The sequence below is a fragment of the Drosophila sulfurigaster genome, chromosome 3 (assembly GCF_023558435.1).
Source record: "Drosophila sulfurigaster albostrigata strain 15112-1811.04 chromosome 3, ASM2355843v2, whole genome shotgun sequence".
NCBI classification, from domain to species: domain Eukaryota; kingdom Metazoa; phylum Arthropoda; class Insecta; order Diptera; family Drosophilidae; genus Drosophila; species Drosophila sulfurigaster.
In genome coordinates, this window is record NC_084883.1 from 1,761,167 (window position 1) to 1,780,135 (window position 18,969).

General features: G+C 42.2%; 1 protein-coding gene across 21 annotated transcripts in view; it reads right to left on the bottom strand.

The window, feature by feature from the left end:
• LOC133844725 (ryanodine receptor) overlaps positions 1-17,549 on the bottom strand; it is a 27,504-nt gene extending 9,955 nt beyond the window's left edge. For 5 of the 21 annotated variants that reach the window (XM_062278863.1, XM_062278859.1, XM_062278858.1 and 2 more), the window contains exons 1-17: positions 17,450-17,541; positions 15,294-15,452; positions 13,213-13,416; positions 12,780-12,791; positions 12,055-12,132; positions 11,605-11,993; positions 11,026-11,550; positions 10,832-10,956; positions 8,784-10,206; positions 7,257-7,860; positions 6,994-7,093; positions 5,218-5,422; positions 4,397-5,162; positions 3,101-4,260; positions 2,585-2,779; positions 2,403-2,518; positions 44-2,316 (exon numbers count right to left, since the gene is read on the bottom strand). In XM_062278863.1, coding sequence (XP_062134847.1) covers positions 44-2,316; positions 2,403-2,518; positions 2,585-2,779; positions 3,101-4,260; positions 4,397-5,162; positions 5,218-5,422; positions 6,994-7,093; positions 7,257-7,860; positions 8,784-10,206; positions 10,832-10,956; positions 11,026-11,550; positions 11,605-11,993; positions 12,055-12,132; positions 12,780-12,791; positions 13,213-13,416; positions 15,294-15,347 — 8,229 coding nt within the window. In that variant the 5' untranslated portion in view covers positions 15,348-15,452; positions 17,450-17,541. Of the gene's footprint in view, positions 1-43; positions 2,317-2,402; positions 2,519-2,584; positions 2,780-3,100; positions 4,261-4,396; positions 5,163-5,217; positions 5,423-6,602; positions 6,703-6,993; positions 7,094-7,256; positions 7,861-8,783; positions 10,207-10,831; positions 10,957-11,025; positions 11,551-11,604; positions 11,994-12,054; positions 12,133-12,779; positions 12,792-13,212; positions 13,417-15,293; positions 15,453-17,449 lie in introns of all 21 variants that reach the window. The other 16 variants (XM_062278857.1, XM_062278862.1, XM_062278856.1 and 13 more) reach the window with 12 other exon arrangements.
• Positions 17,550-18,969: the final 1,420 nt, after the last annotated feature.

An 18,969-nucleotide genomic window follows, 5' to 3' on the forward strand; every position in this document is an offset into this window, starting at 1 on the left:
GAGCTACAGATCAAATAGGTCAATAAATCAGCAAAAGACTTACCCTGAGAGCAACCGTCGTATACTCCGATAGTTTGGATACATCAACAGTCAACTTGCGCAATAGCTTGAGCAGCATGGCAGGTTGCATTTGTGATGTCAACGCGACTAGGAAATCGGATACAGCCTCACGTTGCCCCTTGGTCAGCATACGGTTCTTAGATAACCTATAGACCGTGTGCAGCGTAGCATCCAACAGACTGGCATAATTCTCCGCCTCATTGTAAAACTTCGAGTGCTTAATCAACAGTGGCAAAATCGAGTTGCCAATGTATCGGTTCATGGCTAGAGCCATGTCACTTTCCGATCCATCACTCTTATCCAAAATGGTGGCCGTACGCAGATCGGGTAGGAAAGCATCTTCCAACAGTCGGTAGAAAAGATCTTGCGTTTCAATGCCGTACACGCGCTCCAGAAATAGAACAATGCTCTGCTTATTATTGGGCAGGAGACCGGAGGGCATATCCGATTTCGGTTTCTCCTCGCCTGGAGCTGTTTGTGTTAAGGTGAATTTTAAACTGAGCACACCCTGAAGGTCTTCCAGTGGCACAAGAGATCGCAAAATAGCTCTAGCTCTCAGTGATTCGTTCTTGCCTTGCTCGATTACAGATACATCCGGGGCACAGCGGCCCAAGAGATCAACCAGCGTACAATAGAAATTCAATATTGCTGCTCCGGTATCGATATAGTCTTCGTCTTCATCGCTCTCGGGTAGCGGATGGGTGAAATTCAGTCCGGCTATGGTGCCTTCAGCCTCGTCTTGCATCTTACAGCGATCCGAGATGCGTTCCGACATACGATTTGCCTCGCAAATGGCACGGAAGAGACCTTCTCCTTCTCCTCTTAGAGCCGGTCCCAAGCATTCTGGACGACGGATAAGAAGACGAATGACAAGGTTCGCATTCTCCTCGACACTTTCGCCGTTAACCCAAACGCAATAGCGTAAGAAGTCCAGATATCTTTCGCCCTCAACGGGATCCCAACCTAAATCGGGATAACCTTTCTCCACTAATTCCGAATTGCTTTGCAAGCCGCATCGGGACAAATAGACGGCAATTTTCTCCAAATAATGTTCCCTAAGTGCCAGAGCTAATTCTGTGTTCTCCATCAAACTCGAGTATGCCACATCCAGTGGAGTCGAACCACGCAGACTGGGTCTGGCCAACAAAATATTTGCATTGTCAAGCAAGAAATCAAAGTGATCAAACATGGCCTTCTGGTTTTGCCGTCCCGTCCTACAGAAGTAGCACAAGAATCGACAACAGGCAACGACCATTTCATGTGAGGTATCCTTCTCCTTTGAGGGTACACCCTCGGCTCCGTCGGTCTGGGCAGGAGCATCGCTCTGCGCCTGTGCACGACGTCCTAGCGTATTCATCATGACCGCCATGACGTTCTCGTGAACGCGCAGGATGCGTATCAAGTCAGGATGCTGGAAGAATGTGGCGTTGTTTACCAGCTTCCAGAGGCGCTTGCGCATCAACTCTTCCTCCTCTTGGCTCATTTGGACAGGCAAGAGTGCTCTTATCTGGCTGAGGCCAACCCACATCTCAGCGACATCGTCTCGTGCGCGATTGTTGATCACATAGGTCTTCTCAAGAGCTCGTACCAGCTCACCAACAGTATCGTATTGTCGCACAAGTAGACTGAACATTTCGCGTACCAACTTTGGATTTTCGATTTGTGATTCTTCAGCCCAGCTGACAATGGTTTTGATTAAAACTTTGCGGAAAACCTCTTCGGGTGTCTTTTTCTCAGGCTCCTCCACTTCCTTAGGTCCCTCCTCAAGCTCCTTGACGGTATTAATAAAATTATAAATTTTCGTAATGGGACCGGTTTTAATTTCTTCGATCGTAGTTATCTCGGTACCATCGGGCTCCTGCAGCGCATTCAGCGATACTTTCTGCATGAGCAGATCGTGGAATTCGCAGAGGCGACTGCGCAAATCAAGGCCACAGGTGCAATTATCCTGATCGTCCGCTTCAAGATTCTTAAAGCATAGAATCTGATTCATTTGCTCTCGTGGTGGACAACGGAATTCTTTGGTCTTTTTGGCCGCAACAGCACTTGGCAAATCGGATTGCTTAATCTCGATATAACGTCGCAACTGATCGGTTTGCAGATCTCCCACAAAATCATGCGAGAATGCAATAATGCTCTCCACGCGATGACGCAGTTGTGTATCGTAGAGATGATGCAAGAGATAGCACATTTGCAGCTTGGCTCCCTCGGCCATCTTCATGGTGAGTAGGCCCTTACGATGCTCGTCCTTTCCCTCTGAAAAAATCGAAATAAAGATAAAGATAGATTATTGTTCTTCTCTGTTTCTTTGAGGATCCAAATTCAGCTCAAGCGTTTCCCACCTCTGGCGAATGTGGCATCCCAAGTTTCCGGATCAACCATTACTAATAGTTTCTGAACGTCCTCGTCTGTAAGGACGCCCACTAGCAGTAGGCGATCGGTCAACTTGATCAAAGGCCTGGAAAAAGACACATCACAGGACTTATAAATTATTTGTAGTGAAAGTCAGAAAGTCAGTACTCACAAGAAAAGATTTTCGTTGGTCCAACCGATGGGATCGCGGTTGTGTACCTGATTGATCTCCACGGCATCTTTGAGCGCCTCCATGACGAACTCTCTGACTACTTCTAAGGGGAACTTCGGGGAGTACAACTGATCGATGTTGGGTATCGGTTCGCTGGAAACACTTGGCATACTAGATGTTGCAATCACAGGGGGTCTGAACGGTGGGAGTTGTTGTTGTTGTTGTTGTGGTGATTCGGTATCGGTTTCGGTTTCGGTTTCGGTAACGGTATCGATTGGTGGTGCATTGAGAAGAAGTGTTGGATCGATGCAGGTTGGTGGTGGTTGGTTGATGTTGTTGATTTGTTTTTTTTTGTAGCGATTGAAAGTATTGGAAAGAAAATGAGCAACATTCGAAACAGAGACCAAGTGCAAAAGTAGTGCAAGGTAGGAAAGAAGCAAATCTTATATGCATATGAACCGTGTGGATCTTGGCCATGTATCTAAGGAAATATAACTTGGATCTGAACACACTTACGTAATTTCTGTCATACGCAGCTGAGGACGCACAGATTCCGTGACCAGGGAACGCAAAGAGTGGCGCATTTCGTCCTCGGCATAGAGCTCCTTTAGTTCGGCACCTAATGGAGTAATATACTCATTCTTACACACTTCCATGGTAGTTGCATGTGACTCGAGGTGAAGAGCAATCAGCAAATCATAGAAGCCCTGACGTAGTGGTCCACTCATATACTCCGATCTGATGGCATAAAGCAGCTGTTTTTGGTCAACGTGCTGGCATAAAGCATGGGCGGCGCGATAATTGGACTGATAGCACAAGGCAGCGTACAGAGTGAGTGTGTGCGCATGGAACGAGAGCAGTTTGTCCATCTCAATCAGCTCCAGAATGTCAATGCAACGGTCCTCCTCCGGGATATGTAGCGCCAGCATTGAAACAGGATCTTCGCAGAGCATCGACCAGCCACGTATGTCAGACAACTTAAGAGCGTGCACCTGCAGTGATGTGTTCGGGACACGTGCCCACTGATGTGGACGCAGACACTGCACCTTCAAGCGGGGCGGCGATTGCGGATTGATGTGCTTGTCACTGGTTGGCAACACGGCAGCTGATAGCGGCAATGTGGTTGGAGTGCGACCGAGTTCAATCTGTAGAATTTCCTTGCTTGTGGCCTCCACAAAGATGGCTGGGAACAGCTTGGTGTCTGGCTCCATCATCCAGCGATGTGAGGTCTCCTTGCCTTCGCAAGTGAAACGTATAATGCCAGTGGCAGTGTCCACAAAGCAACCCACGAACATGCCCTGCGATGCACCCTTGCCTGAGGCATCTTGGGTTACCTCGTTGAACAACTCGTCGGCACGCACCACATAGCAACTCTGGCGATCTATGCGCTCAATGGGCACTTCGTAGTAGTCCTCGATATACACGGAGCCCCGTCGCACTTTGCTCTTGTTGAACTCGCGACTGTGCAAATGATATTGTGTTGTCACCCACCCAACGTAGACGTGTGTGGGATCCTGGCCGGGGAAAATACGTACGCCGTAGAAGTATTCGTTGATCAGCTTAAGGCACTCGGCATCAAACATCTCATTGCCCGAGGACTCGACGGGTGGCTGACCCAGATTAGTTGAGCTTAGCTGCTTGGGTCCCTGCGGTACAGGACTGGGTGGAATTTCAGCCTGTTAATGAATTACGGTTATTCAATTATTTGTATTATTTCACATGGAATTTATAAAAATATATACTCATACATTTTCTGTACTTAGAATAAATATGTACATAAGTTGATTAGATTATTTAGTAGCTATTACTTACGTTATTTAGACGCAGCGTTGGCGTCCTTGTGGTCATCTGCTGATTGACCACATTCCTGCCATGTGCCACCGTGTTGCGACGTTCCAAAGAGGTGTCTGCCGTTCGAACGCCGCTCTTGGACTCGCGACTCTGGTCGCGTGATTTCTTCGAGAAGAACTTGAACGGGCTGCGTCCACGTTTCTTCTTATCATCCAAATCATCACCCAAGCCGTTTATGTCCAGCACTGAAGATGAACGTTGCATCTCATCCAAAGCGGCTGTCATATCTGATTCGAAGGTAATGTTGCGGGTCAAGGAGCCTTTGCGTGGTGGTCGAGAGGGTCCACCACGCATCATGTGCTCTGCCTCCGGTTCGGTGTGATCATCAAAATTGCCACGGGTAAGCCCCTTAATGTCGTTCATATTAAAGCCACTCTTCAGCATGTGATCCATGTGTGCGGCATTCTGGGTTTGTTGCTGAGCGGCAGCCTCTTGGGCCTCTCGCATTAGGCGGTATTGCCGGATTTTGATCTCCTCCCAGCGACGCGCCTTCTCTTGCTCGCTAATGAACTCACTCATGCAAGTGACTGGCAAAGAGAGACGCAAGAATTCCCAGTTGGCCTTTTCCATGGTCTCAAATGTATTATGCGATATCTTTAAATGTGGCGGAGTATCAGCACCTCCAGGAATACGGGTGACATCAATGCGGCAATCGGGCATTTCTTCAGTGTTTTCAAATATGGGCTGATCCTTGGTATACCAGTGGGTAACCGGTCGTCGCATATTGCTAATAGTAACTTTAATTAAAAATCAAATCATGGATTTAAGTTTATCATACTTACACACAGAAAGGTTCATAACCCTCTTGGAGACCGCAGGTCGTAAAGAACTTGAGGGAGTCCACATCCTGGCCATAAATGAGGCGTGCCTTTTGGCCAACACCCAGAGTGCAGGCGGGAACAAAGCCAACTCCCTCAGCAGTCACATCGGCGAATGTTGTCTCACCTCCCAGAGCATCCATGAGAAGTTCTCCATTCAACGAGAAGCCTAAGCGAGTATTATAACAGGATTTTTGTGAGAATCTAATAGTATATAATGTCTTTTATAAGTAATCTTAACGAAGCTGCGTTTAAGGAAATTAAGAATTCTAATTAGGCCAAAATCGCCGCATTATCAAAAAATGTGTGTTCTCATCGACTCTTTATGCCTTGACTTTAGCTATATAGAAATCAGAATTCACTAAAAAGGCGCATCGCACTAGAACAAAACAAAAGTCCTCTAGGGATAAAATACGTGCGTATTAAATTTGTATTGTTTTTTTTTGCAATTCTCCTTGCCATTCTTTGGTTTAGTATTGAAAAAGCTGATTAAACAGTTCTAACTGTTAGCTGACATGCTAAATTTTACATAATGTTATTTATTTAAAAGTGCGGAATGAAATTGAGAATCATTTGAAATATATAAATTAAATTTGTTTCAATGTTCATTTATTAATTAATTAATTTGAAATTTATTTAACTTGATTAAGTTCGAGCACTATTAAGTTAAATCCAAGTTTAGTAACTTTATTTAAAAAATATATTTTCGAAAAAATCGATGAGGAAAAGTATCCATAGATATTTCATATGATTTTTATCTCATTCCTTGATTAGTTAAGTAAACTTTGAACTTAATGCTAAGGGTGTTATTACAGGCAAATAGTAATAATTAACAAGCTTTTTGAGATGAGCTGATGTGTCACCTTTTCAGCAGGTATTCCTTCAATATTATGCGACTGTTAGGCTTTGTGTTCAAAGTAACAAAAATCGGGTGTTAGGGCATGGGACATTTGTTGGACTTATTAACAAAAATTATGTAAAATGTATAATTATATTTCTGGGTACTACAAAAAGTGACCGTAAAATGTAAATATAAAAGATTTGGATCAACGTGTGTGTGTTTTCAAGAATTTCGAGTAATGATACCCTACGTTGAGCTCATGTTGAAACGATATCGACATGGTAAACTGCTGTCTATAGGTTCGAGTTTAGGTCATTTTCTTGATGTCATGGAAGTGCAAGGTATTGTAATGGTAATCGTACTTAGCTGTCATATAGCAGGGACCTGGTTGACATTTAGTAGATATCAAAAGCACGGATTTACAATTCTTTCTTTTTTTTTTTTGTTGGGGTTTTCTTTTTGGTTTTGTTTACATTACAACAAACGAGCATTTATGTGCGTTTCTTACTAATTGTGTGATCGGCTAGATCTAAAAAGACTCCGACTATATCCCCAGGTCCACACTGTTTCCCGAAGGATTCACTGTTGCCACCGTAGACTTTCTCTTCCTAAAAATTGCAATATTAATGTTCAGAGTGCATTTCGAATATAGTATGTTCGTGTGAATCTTTTCGCAGCCCCATTACAAATTAAGTTTATAATTTATTTTTGTTGGTTAATGATCAATTATGAGTGTATTGCTAAATTAACAAAATAAAATGATTAGAAAACAAATTATTGAATGAAGAGAGAAGAGTTAAACAAAATGCGTTCGATCAAAACGAAATTGTAAATGTAAGAAAAACAACGAAGGCAACGCAATATTGCGTTCAACTGATAGTGTGTCTAAGGGTCCTTACTGATGGTTTGCTCCTTAACATCGATGAAACAACCAATGACGTCACCAGCTTCATAGCGAACACCAAAGTGTTCAATGGATCCGGCGTGCATTTTGGTCACCTATAATCAGGGGTGGGGTTTGATTTTTTTTCAATTGATCTTCTATTAAAGCGATACCAATCGACGTGTCTGACATTCACATCGCATTACCATTGATTGATGAGAAGGGCCCCCAAATGCCTATGTGAAAATTCTGTCAACCCTTCAGCCCTTGCATACTTACATTGTGGCCATCGAAGGCCCAACTGGTATCCTCGCTGCCCAGCATGGCGCCTGGATAGCAATCAGCGCGTGCCCAACCAACTCGCATCGGACCCGCCGTTAGCACCTCGAATTCAAAGTACCACTTGCCAAAGGTGACGGCATAATTGCGCTCCACGCGATAAGTGCGGAAGGCAGCGAACTTGAGTCGCTGCGCCTCAGCCAGTAGAGCCTCGGTGCCTTCTCCAGTCGGTGGATCCAGCACATAGCCATAGACCAACAGGGTGCGTACTGTTTCGGAGGCGGTGTCGCGATTGGCCTTTTTGATGGCCTCATCCACCTTAGAGTAGGGCACCAAATGGGGACTGCGATGATTCTCCGAGTCTTCGTTGAGACCGTAAGTCCATCCCTGTTGAATACGCTCGCGTGCCCACAGATTGTGTGTATTTTCGGCCAGCTGATCCACCAGCTCCTCCAGCTTTGGGGTCAGCGTCACAGCGCTGAGATCAAGCGGTGCTGGCTTGTAGCCATTGGCCTGCATGAAGATTTCATTGGGCAAGCGCACGGGACGAATACGTGCTGGCGGCTTGTCCATGGTAATGTAGTAGCCCAAAGAAATGATTGTCCTGCGATTAAAAAGTGAAAGAGATAATGACAATTATATATTTGATTAAATAAAATTCAGTAAAATATTACTTTTATATTCAGCACAGTATGCTCGCTTAAAAAAAAAATTAAGCAAGTAAGAAAGCTACAGTCGAGTGTGCTCGACTGTGAGATACCCGCTACCCATTTTTAGTAAAGGCAAAATATTTCGGTATTATTTTCAAAATATACCGAAAAGACTAAAAATATACCAAATGGTATGCTTGGTATATCGATAAAGTACACCATTCAAAATATACCATAGATGGCACAATGTAGCAGTATTTCTTTAATAACTTCCACAATTTTTATCTGATCGCAACCAAATTTTCAGGAATCATAACTACTATAGTAGTTATTGTACATACCAAAATTCTTTAGCTTTAAAATTACTATTGTTATTCGTTTTTTTTAAATTGCGGGGCGGAAGTGAGCGTGACAAAAATTTTAAATTTGCGTGCAAACTTAACAAATGCTGTCGAAAAAGAATTATAGCTCTATCTCTTATAGTCTCTGAGATCCTGTGTTTCATACGGACGGACGGACAGACACACAGGCACACAGACGGACAGACAAAGCTACAGTCGAGTGTGCTCGACTGTGAGGTACCCGCTACCTATATGGAATAAAAGCAAAATATTGCGATATTATTCTCAAAATATACCAAAATATTGTATCACAAAAATATGACAAATTGTATATTTGGTATATTAACATGGTGCTACATTCTAAATATACCATAGTGTGCAAAGCGACTAAGACCCCTAGAAAGTAGGCGTTTTTGCCCATTCAAAAGTTTTTTTTCTTTATATGGTCGGAGATGCCTCCTTCTACCTGTTATATCATATTACTCAAATGCAAGCAGTTTATAGTGGGTACTTCGTATAGAGGATCAATTACTTACTTTAGCGTTTGCACTGCAAGTTGATTATCGTAGCGCTTTTCGGCTGCGGGCAGTTTCTCAAATTGGGTGAGACAAGGATGAATGCGATGATAGTCATCGCGATGCTCACCCCAAGACCAACCCGCATCGATCTTATTTAAAGCCCACATTTCGTGAATGTTCTCGGCAAGTTTTTCTTTGATTTGGTCTACAGAACTGGGCAAGGAAACACCTGTGGTGTCCACAGGCTTGGGCACAAACGGTGTATCGTCCTCGATAAGCCATGGTCCAGCTAACACATTTTTGCTAAGATTGCCAAAATAGAAGCACGGATCCAAACTGAGAATCTGATGGGGCATCAGACACTGCACCAACGCTGAGAATCCCATGGGTGGAGCATACTTCAAGCGACCATGATCACCACCAAACAAGAAGCGGCAACTGAGTTTCGATGAGCAACTCATCACGGGGAAGAACATGCCGTCCAGATTGAAGTCCCTGAAGCAGCCCCGCACTTTGGCGCCGTTAAAAGTGAATGTGATGACGGGCACCGAGAGATCGATTGCCACGCCAATGACATCTCCCTTGCGAATGTATGGCTCCTCGGGTAGGGAATCTACAACGAGGGTTTTGCGTCCGCCAGTCCACAGGAAGGCGCCGTCAAAGCCAAAGGAGTAGAGGTCATCGCCCACGCCGTTGCCACCCCACTTCTTGCCACCTCCTGGATATGGCACATAGCCCGAGGTATTGGCCCAACCGATGCGCAAATGGGGCATAATGTGGGTGGTCTGCTCGATATGATCCATGGTCACCTCGAAGTACCATTTCTGGTACATGGATGAGCCATCGACACGACCCACGAATATGTTGGGACGAATGCTGGCCACGTGATCGACCAGCAGAGTCTGCAGCAGAAGATTCTTGCCGGGCAGCAAAAAGTCACAAATGTTGTTTTGCGAGGAGCGGACAGCGACTCCGTTACCCACGCACAAAGAGCACAGGACATCGAGTACTTTGGGATCACGACCATGTTTCTCCAACAGCGATATAATCACTTTGATATGCTCATCTCGCATCATGTTCAGAGCTTCAGGCGAATCGATGAGCACGCAATGCAGCACATCCAGCATGCCAGATCCTTCGCTGGACGCCTGAGAGCCGAGACGTGAGAATAGCCAGTTGAGCCGATTGCTGTTTGCGAACTGAGCGCAATTCGTGTGGTTGCCCTTGATGATGGCTGCCAGCAACTGGTACAAATAGGTAGAAATCAAGTCCCAACTCTGACCAGTCTCATCACCAGCCAGGAAGCTGGCGAGGAAGCCCTGCGAAGTAATAATGTTGATCTTGTCAATTGCCTCAAGTATAAGGTTGAGCACGCCCTCTTCTTGGAACAGATCCTGACGATTGCGCAGGGCTCTGAATCGATTCTGTTTCTCCTCGTGCTCTGTAAACATCGAACATAATTAATGAGAGAATTATTTTTTGTGTTGTATTTACACTATAACCTAACGACCATTTTGTGTAGACCTAAAATAGCTAAAAATAATAATCTTTAAAAAAATGAAACTAATAAATTTATATCAATATATCAATATATATAACAAAATTATCCATTAAATAAATTTTTGTGAATATTAGGTAAAATAACAAAAATTACTTTAAATGTTAAAAAGTGTAAAACGTGTCAATTTTAAAATAAAATTTTCTTATTAAGAGAATGTCATGTCGAAGAATTTAGTAAAAGTAGTGTATATAGTGTATATAATGTATATTTAAAAAACTCAAAATATTTTTAAAAATTGATTTTAACTGCAATAGATTACTAGTTAGAAATAACAGAATCCATATTCATTCATATTTTGCTATGCGTGTACATATGCATTATGAATCTTTTACAATTACAAAATAAATCTTTATTTTAAATTATTGCCTTCATTATTTTGTACCCTTTTCATTATTTTGTAGCTGCTCTAGATGCTATAATTTTTTTAAGAGTTCGCTCATGCAAGCGCAGCCTCTGAGAAGTGCATATGATCGCAGTGTGAATGAAGAATTGTGCGTAAGCTTACCCATATCATCTTCTGGCTGGGAGAAGTAGTTGATCAAATCTTCCAAGCACATGACCATCTCGTTGAGGTTGACTTTTTGGAAAAATATTGAGTGTCGACGATTAGATTGCAAAGTCTCCAGAGCGCTAATTATTGGAAGACATTGGTTATGTTACTCAGAGTATAATGAACTTGTGTTTGAGTTTACAACTTACGTGATGAACTGGGTGAAGAGACTGCTGCACTTGCGGATGACGCGTGCAGTCTTCGATTCTTCCTCCTGTGATCGGGAAAAATCAAGACAATCGTCCATTTTGCCTTCCTCATGGAGAATGGCCTGCTTCTCTTCCACTTTGCCGACGCCCTTCTTTTTCGTTTCGTAGCTTTTGTAGCTGAGCCACAGGCTGGATTCGCAATGTTGGACGATGACGGTGGTGTCTCCGTATTTGATGATAGGTGAACCGATGACCTCCAAGTCTTTGTCCTCCAACACTTTCTTTTCGTCGTCTTTTTCTTGCCTGAGGCAGAAAGTCGTCGTTGCAATCGATGCCTCTTCCTTCTTGACAAGGATTAGCTCGTTGCTCTCGTTGACGCCCAGATAGCGTCCAGTTGTTATATGACGTATACGCATGGGATGATACCAGTTGATGAAGCCGCCCGTCCACTTGGTGCGCGCCAGCTCAAGGCGCCACAAAGAACGTGCCTGCGCCATGACCACGCCTCCCTCGTATATGACAATACTGAAAGAGGATTACAATTAGTCTCTGATTAATAGAGCTGGGAATTCAGCTTACTTTTGACCTGCTTCACGTCCCCAGGTGCTGGGTATAGTCAAGCATTCGTCGCCGCCATGAAAGAATCGAAGGACATCTCCGCCAAACACATAGCCCACATACTTCATGCGGGAGATGCCAGTGCCATAGGGTTGTACCGACCAGTGGGTAACGTGGAAGCTGGCATTGACAATCGACTGCTCGTTCTCCTTGGTTGTATGCAGATAACGCTCGGTGGCCACAGATACAAGAATAAGATCGTCTCCCACACGCACCTTTTCACCTTCGGAACGTTGCTTGCTTGCCGGATGCACTGTCCACCAACAGGCCTCGCCCTGACTGTGCTCCTGCAGACCCACATCGAAGGAGAGCTTGTCGTTCGATGACGACGTTGACAGGCAGGCAAGGTACTGAAACAGAAATGATGATCAGTACATCAATAGATCCATCAATGATTATGTGCAATCTTACCATGTCGCTGTTGTGATGCCTCAAGAGTATGGCATTGCCGTAGAGCAAGGTTCTATGCCCAGATCCGGTGCCCTTGCCCTGTGGATTATGATAGTCTTTAGTAAGTGTTGCCACTATGCGATGCTCAAGGACAGACTACAAGGGATTTGTTTGTTTGGTTTCTACACTACTTCAATCAAAAGAAACACGTGAGGTACGAGAACGAGTAGTAAATATGCCATTCCAAAAAAAGAGTATTTAATTTGTACATTTGTAGTAGTAGTTGTTGTCTGAAGTTAATTGAAAGTGCAAGTACTCGACCAAAGTAAGGGTATGTTGTGATGTTAGATGGGAACATAACGAAAACAGTTGAGTAATGAACTGACTCCTCCTCGGCCTGGTTTTCCTCAAAACATATAGTACAAAATACTTAGTATATATAGTACATAGAGAGAAAATTACAGAGAGTTACGCGTCTGAGAACTGCAGTAAATTTATTAGACTAGGCTAAAGCTCGCTAGACGAGAGACAGAGAAGCAAAGAGCAAAAGAGCGTAGAACAGAGAACAGAAAAAAGAAAACAGAGAGCAAAGATAGCAAGTAAGTACTACGACTACGTACTAGATTATACCAAAGTAGTATAGTAAGATAGAGAAAAGTTTTAGATAAAGATACAAAAAGAGAAAGAAGCGCGATTTATTATAATTCAAAAGTTCGATACCATTAACGAAAGTTCTGTATACTTACAACTTGACTATCCTGTTGTGTTTATGTATAAGAAAAATTTTGAAAAATAACGAAAAATTTAGAGATTACAATTTGCGTAAAAAGAGAAATGGGAAAATAGTACGAATATAGTGAGAACATGCAGATAGGATATAGTTGGAGATATATATGAATTTAAATGTCTGTTGCGGTTCGAACATTATATTATTATAACGGTCGCATTAAAGTCCAACAGGAAGTGGATATTGGAAACGGTAAGAGTAGTGCAAGGAGCTGGATAATATTGTATTGGGTAACGCTTTTTTGGTTTTTTCATATTTATTTGGGACACATTTGATTTATGCATTACACGTATTTTTTTTTTTAAGTGCACATATCTCTGAATATCATCTATGAAGAAGTTTTTCTGTGGATCTGTGGCACATGCGGATCGAATCCAAATGATTGTACTTACGGTCTCTGATCCGGCAGCTGTCACCAGTTCCTGCAGGGCTCTCACGGATAGGGCCTGCTCAATCACGAACACGCATTGCGAGAGATCGGGCGGAACATTCTTGTCGGCAATATTCTCGAGGAAACAATGCCGATTTCCAAATCCCTCGGCGGCCAAACAGACACGCTCTCCCGTTGCTGTGCAGGAAAGCGTGACCATATCTTCCTGTAAAGGATAAGCGCGAGATCATCAAATCAATTGTCAAGTGTTAATGGTAAATTCAAGATGGCATTCGACTATAATTGCTAATTGACAAGTGTGCGACATTTCTTGACCCAGGCCATGGTAAACAGTGTTGCATATAATCTAAATACCAATTGGTAATTGGTTACCCAAGCGCCCTCAATGGTCAGTTGACCAACAGCTACATACTCACGCAGACACACACGAGGGTAGTAAAACATGGCCGAATGAGGAAATGAATCGATGAGTAGAGAGAAGTTACAGGCTGGCTGCCCAACCTCGACTCGACTCGACCTCGACCCCGACAGCCGACAGTTGACTCCGGACTTGAGAGCCCAATGCCCTAAGTCGTAGTCGTGGCACGAACCAATTGCCAAGTCAGATGGGATTGTGGCCAGAATTGTTGTGTGTAGTCAAAGTTAAATGAACGGTAATGGATTTCGAATCGAGCAATTTACATAATTTAAATACGAATGAAATGCCAACTGCCGTTGTCCGATGTCCTTTCGCCCTGCCAATCGTCTGCCCTCAAACTATTTAAAAATGAGAAAATCCAACCACAACTAACACATACATATTCGATGTGTATAGTATGCATGTAGATTGTGCCCTATGCCATGAATCTATTTGCATTCGACTTACGCTTGACATCACTTTGGGTAAGTGTTTTGGCAACATTGCACATTTAGGCCTCTCAATGCGAATTGGCCAAATGATGGGTAGCATCTTTCGATAGTAACTATAAATTTTGATGGAATTACCTTTAAGCGCAAACTTGACGTCAAACAACTAAACCGAAACAGCTCCCCAGACGTTGCTGTCCCCAAGAAAGTCCCAATAGCAATCACCCCCCAATCTCAACACAACCCAAGCCTCTAGAGAGATCTGAAGCGCAGACAACAGACACACAGAAGAAATATGGTTGAAGAGGGTGAACCGTTACAGTTACAACTGTTATTTTAGCCTATGTTTTGGGCCATATTTATTGAATTTAACGTAAAGCTGAAGAAAAAGACAAACTCGTGGAGAAGGTGGAAGTGGCAATGAATGTGAAAGTGGAAGCAGAAGGCCTACGGGCAAGAACAAGATACGCTCATCATATCGTACTCGGGGTGATGCCGAAACATAGCACAATGTTTATTTATTGCAGCAAGGTGCCAAATGCTGACCTCGTTGGCCCCAAAAGGGACCATGGTCGGCACTTTGGCCAGAGGGTTGCCAACTGTTCAACTCTATGTTATACATAACTCGTACATATTTACACATAATGACTGTCATTTTCGTAGCCAGGTGTAGGCATTGATATATTGATGCATTTGTCAGCTGATGTGTTCATTCCATTCGTTCCCTTTCTCTGGAGCATCAACAACAGCAGCAGCAGATGCTGCCCCTCTCGATGTAAAGCGAGGCAACAAATCTGTTGAAAGCTTTAAACTCAACTGTGATTGAAATTGTGACCTGACTTTTGTATTTATTGGCAGCTATAAAGAAAACTAGCGGTATGTAAGGATGTTTTGCCCGCATGTGAGCCCGGCAACCATAAATAAATGCAATACATTCCTATACAGTATCCTTTGCGAAGCATCCTTCGTTGAGCTCTAGCTCTAGCATCAGCTCTAGTCAATGCCTCACATCGTTAGGCTCAACCGACTCTTCCCACTCTCCCACCCCCTGCGATCCCCTTATCACTGTGTGTGTGTGCTTTATGATAGCAATTGTGTGAAATCCCCGTTATATTTTATTGACTGAACGTAATTGATTTTAGATGATTTCGTTGCTTGCTTTTGTTTTGTTTGTTCTTTTATGCATTTGTGTATTTATCGATTCAAGTTTAAGCACTTAGAGTACTTGGTACTTACCGTTCTCAGGAATGAAACATCATCCTGCTCGGAGCCACCTTCCGCTTCAGCCATTTTGCTTGGTAACGCAACGAACGCCGCGCCCAATCAAAATTCTATTCAATTGTTTTATTGTGTATCGAAATATTTCGAATATTTGTTTATGTGCCCCGGTATCTCCTTCGGTTTAAAAGAAAACAAAACAATAATATTCATCTATAAATCAAAGTGTTTGATTTTTTTTTCATTACTGTGTAGCATTGGCAAATTGAGTCAATTTTTTTTCTCGTCTGTATTAATTAGTTCAGAACCTAAGCATATCTCTTTAAATATGGTATAATTATATGTATTCAACGTTTCAGTTTATTGTTTAAATTACCCATATTGTTTTAAGTACATTTTAATTTCCTAAATTTACTATTGAAGTAAACATTTGTTATAATAATACATTTTTATTATTATTATTTTATCAATTTGAATCAGTAATGTGAAATGTATTTTATAAATTATTTATAAAATTATTCATATTCGTATTAAAGAAAAGTAAAGAAAAAATTTATTACAATAAAGAAATATTTTATTTTATCAATCTATTTAACTCTTATTATGAGATAATAATAATTTGTATACTGCTCGCCAGAATTTTCTTATACCTGCAATTTTGTTAATTATTATATTTCCATATAAATTCATTTCTGTATGTATTCTGTATATTTTAAAACACTATCAATCAAATTTATTTCGCATTTTCTACGAAAATTTCTAAAAAATAGAGATGTCTGAAAAATATAAGTGTAACTAAACTTTTTCACAAAATTTCCATGTTCCTAATATTCAAAAAAATAATTGGCAAACTCTTAATGCCATAAACAAAAAAATCTTTAAATGTTCTGACACATTCCAATTGTAATTCTTTCAGCATATACTTGCGCAAGTATATAAATATATTATTCAATGGATTAAGTCTCGCGAGAGCAATCATAACATTTCACCCATTCTCCCCAACTATGCTATTTCTACTCTCTCTCTCTCACTCTCTTTGACCCATTCCTTTCTGCTCTCTTTCTCTTTTGGCGCGCACGAGGGCTCGTCGGATTTTAGTTGGCCATTTGCTTTGCTTGCCAAGTTCTTCGCTCAGCTGTTCAGCCGGTCTGTTTGTCGCGTTTCTGTGTCATTTGTCGTTTTGCATTTTGTTGTTTTTCACTTTTCGCGTGGTTTGCAATTCACTTTGCTGCTTTATGTGTGCTGTCTCTTGGCATGTTTAATTGTATAAATAGGTATATTATATTTTTCTGGGGGTTTGCCAAATTTACTGCAGATAAATCGGATGTTACGTTATATATCTATATCTAAATATATATGTAGATAAATATGTATTTATGTAGACTATAGTCTACATATAATTATTTTTTGACTGATTATTAGCACATATGTTTTGTTTTTTACATATTTGAATTGATATAATTCTGGGATATTTAATTATTTTCGATGGAATGCAGTATTTAGAGTTGGAAAACTGAAACTGTGTTTCCTCATTCTTAAATTTTTGTTTAGCTTGTCTGGAGTCTTTCGTAGGATTAGGGCGGCCATCGGTAATCCAGGGTCCGATGGCACGCAATGAGGCTACGCGTCGGATTGCGATGCGTTGATTTCAAATTCCAAAGAATTACCCGGCACTAGCTAATGATATTTTGAGATAGTTTCGTTCAATACATTCGGTATTGTAGTATCTCTGGTTCACTTCTTTCAGGTTTTCTGTGGCTGGTTGATAGACATTTTGGTTTGCCAGCAGTTCGGAGTGTTTATTTTTGGTCTCATCGGCGCACGAACGTGGCCCGAAGCATTGACGAGCGCACACATATCCAAAAATATCACACGCAAAGCCCTGGGCAGCACAAGAAACTGGCACAGAAACCGAAAATTTTTGTACAAATTGTTAATATTTTCCGTAAATTAATTGCATTTTCTTATGCAATTCCCGGATTAATCACTTTGAACTCAACACGCGCTGGAAGCTCGCTGCGGCACGTTGGAGCCAACTCAATGGATTTTCCACAATTTCCATGAGACGTTTTCAACACACACGCACGCATTTATACATTCATATATTTCTATATGTATATGTTTTATATATATACTCGATGCGAGTGGGCCAACGGAAGCACAGCAGAACTTACTTTTCGTGTCGATATTACTCTCTAGACTGACGAGCACGGCAGAAAGCGACTACGAGTATGCCGATGGCCGGATTGCCGATTGCCGAGTGCTGAATATACTGAAAATACTGCGGCACGCAGCATGCGGCGACGAATTGTGTCTCAGTGCACAGTGGTGCGAGTGTACGCAATCTGTGGTCGCTCAGGATTAGCGGGATTACGCCATTGCGTTTCAGCACACTGTGTTTGCTTAGAGTTTCTCTCTCTCCCGCTCTCGCTCTGTGTCTCGCTCTTGCAGTTGTTCTCTCTTGATTGTTGATTGAAGTGGCGCAAAGTGGGTGAATGCGAATGTGTGTGTATATGAACGGGTGGCAGCTTGTTGCTTTCGGCCCCACTCTGCACTCGTAGTTGTAATTGTAGTTGTGCCAGTAGTCGTAGCTGTAGGCTCTGCAAAAGAGGCCAAAGGCTGAGAAAAAGCTGTTTGCGAGTACACTGACTTCATGAGCTTCTATCAAAATAGTATCTGTCTGTGTACATTTGAAATAAACATCTTTGAAATATTTTGGTTGTACTTGTTTCTAAGTAGTACGTGTTCGTCTTATACGTGTTTCTGGCATTGATTGTTGAACACTTGCCAAGACTGAGTGGCCCAAAAATGCTTGTAGTTGCATGTACCATTAGAAATTGTAATGGGCTGGGTAAAAATAGATGCATATATGTACTCAAATGTGTGGCGAAAGATACAACTAAAGATAATTGCATTCGTATAGAAAATATGCGATGTATGCGTTTCATTCAACTTGAACTTGCCAAAAACCATCATCATCAGATAAATGCAGAAGCGACTGTCAGCTTTTTAATGAATGAAATCCGAATAGGAGACAACGCTGGGAGAAACCGAAGGTCGTCTTCGACGACGTCGTCATGGTCTATGTAAATGACTTAGTAAGCAGACTAGAAATTCAATAGAGATGTATTCAGTTGGAAGAAGTTGATAGTATAAGTTTTCGTCGGAGCTTGTTTCGTTTTTCAAACTCGCAGTATGAGCAGGATGCGTAATGTGAATTATTGTGCATTTCATTGCGAATCCTTTCAAGCGACTTGACTAAGCCCCCTCCTTGCTCTCCTTTCCCTATTCCTGCCCCATATTCCCATCAACATCTCGAACCCGCTGAGAAGATAAACATTGAGCCAACTTTGAGCATAAATTAGCCATGTGTGAGCTGGCAAAGGGAATGGGAAAAGATAGGCAAACGTTTTGTGTGTGTGTGTGTGTGTGTGTGTGTGTGTGTGTGTGTATGTGTGTGTGTGTGTATGTAGGGTGTGGCTGGGGGTGTGACTCATACCCACACACACTGCAATACAGCGATAAAGTGCTGCATATTAAAATCTTCTATGCCTCGAAATGAATTTTGAATTTTGAGAAAATACTCATCGCACTAAACAAAAGGCTCACAGGGATAGAGGGAGCGAGGGAGGAAGACTCGTAAACGGATCCTAACTGCTACTCTATGTGGTTTATCTAAGCCGCAAGAAAGGAT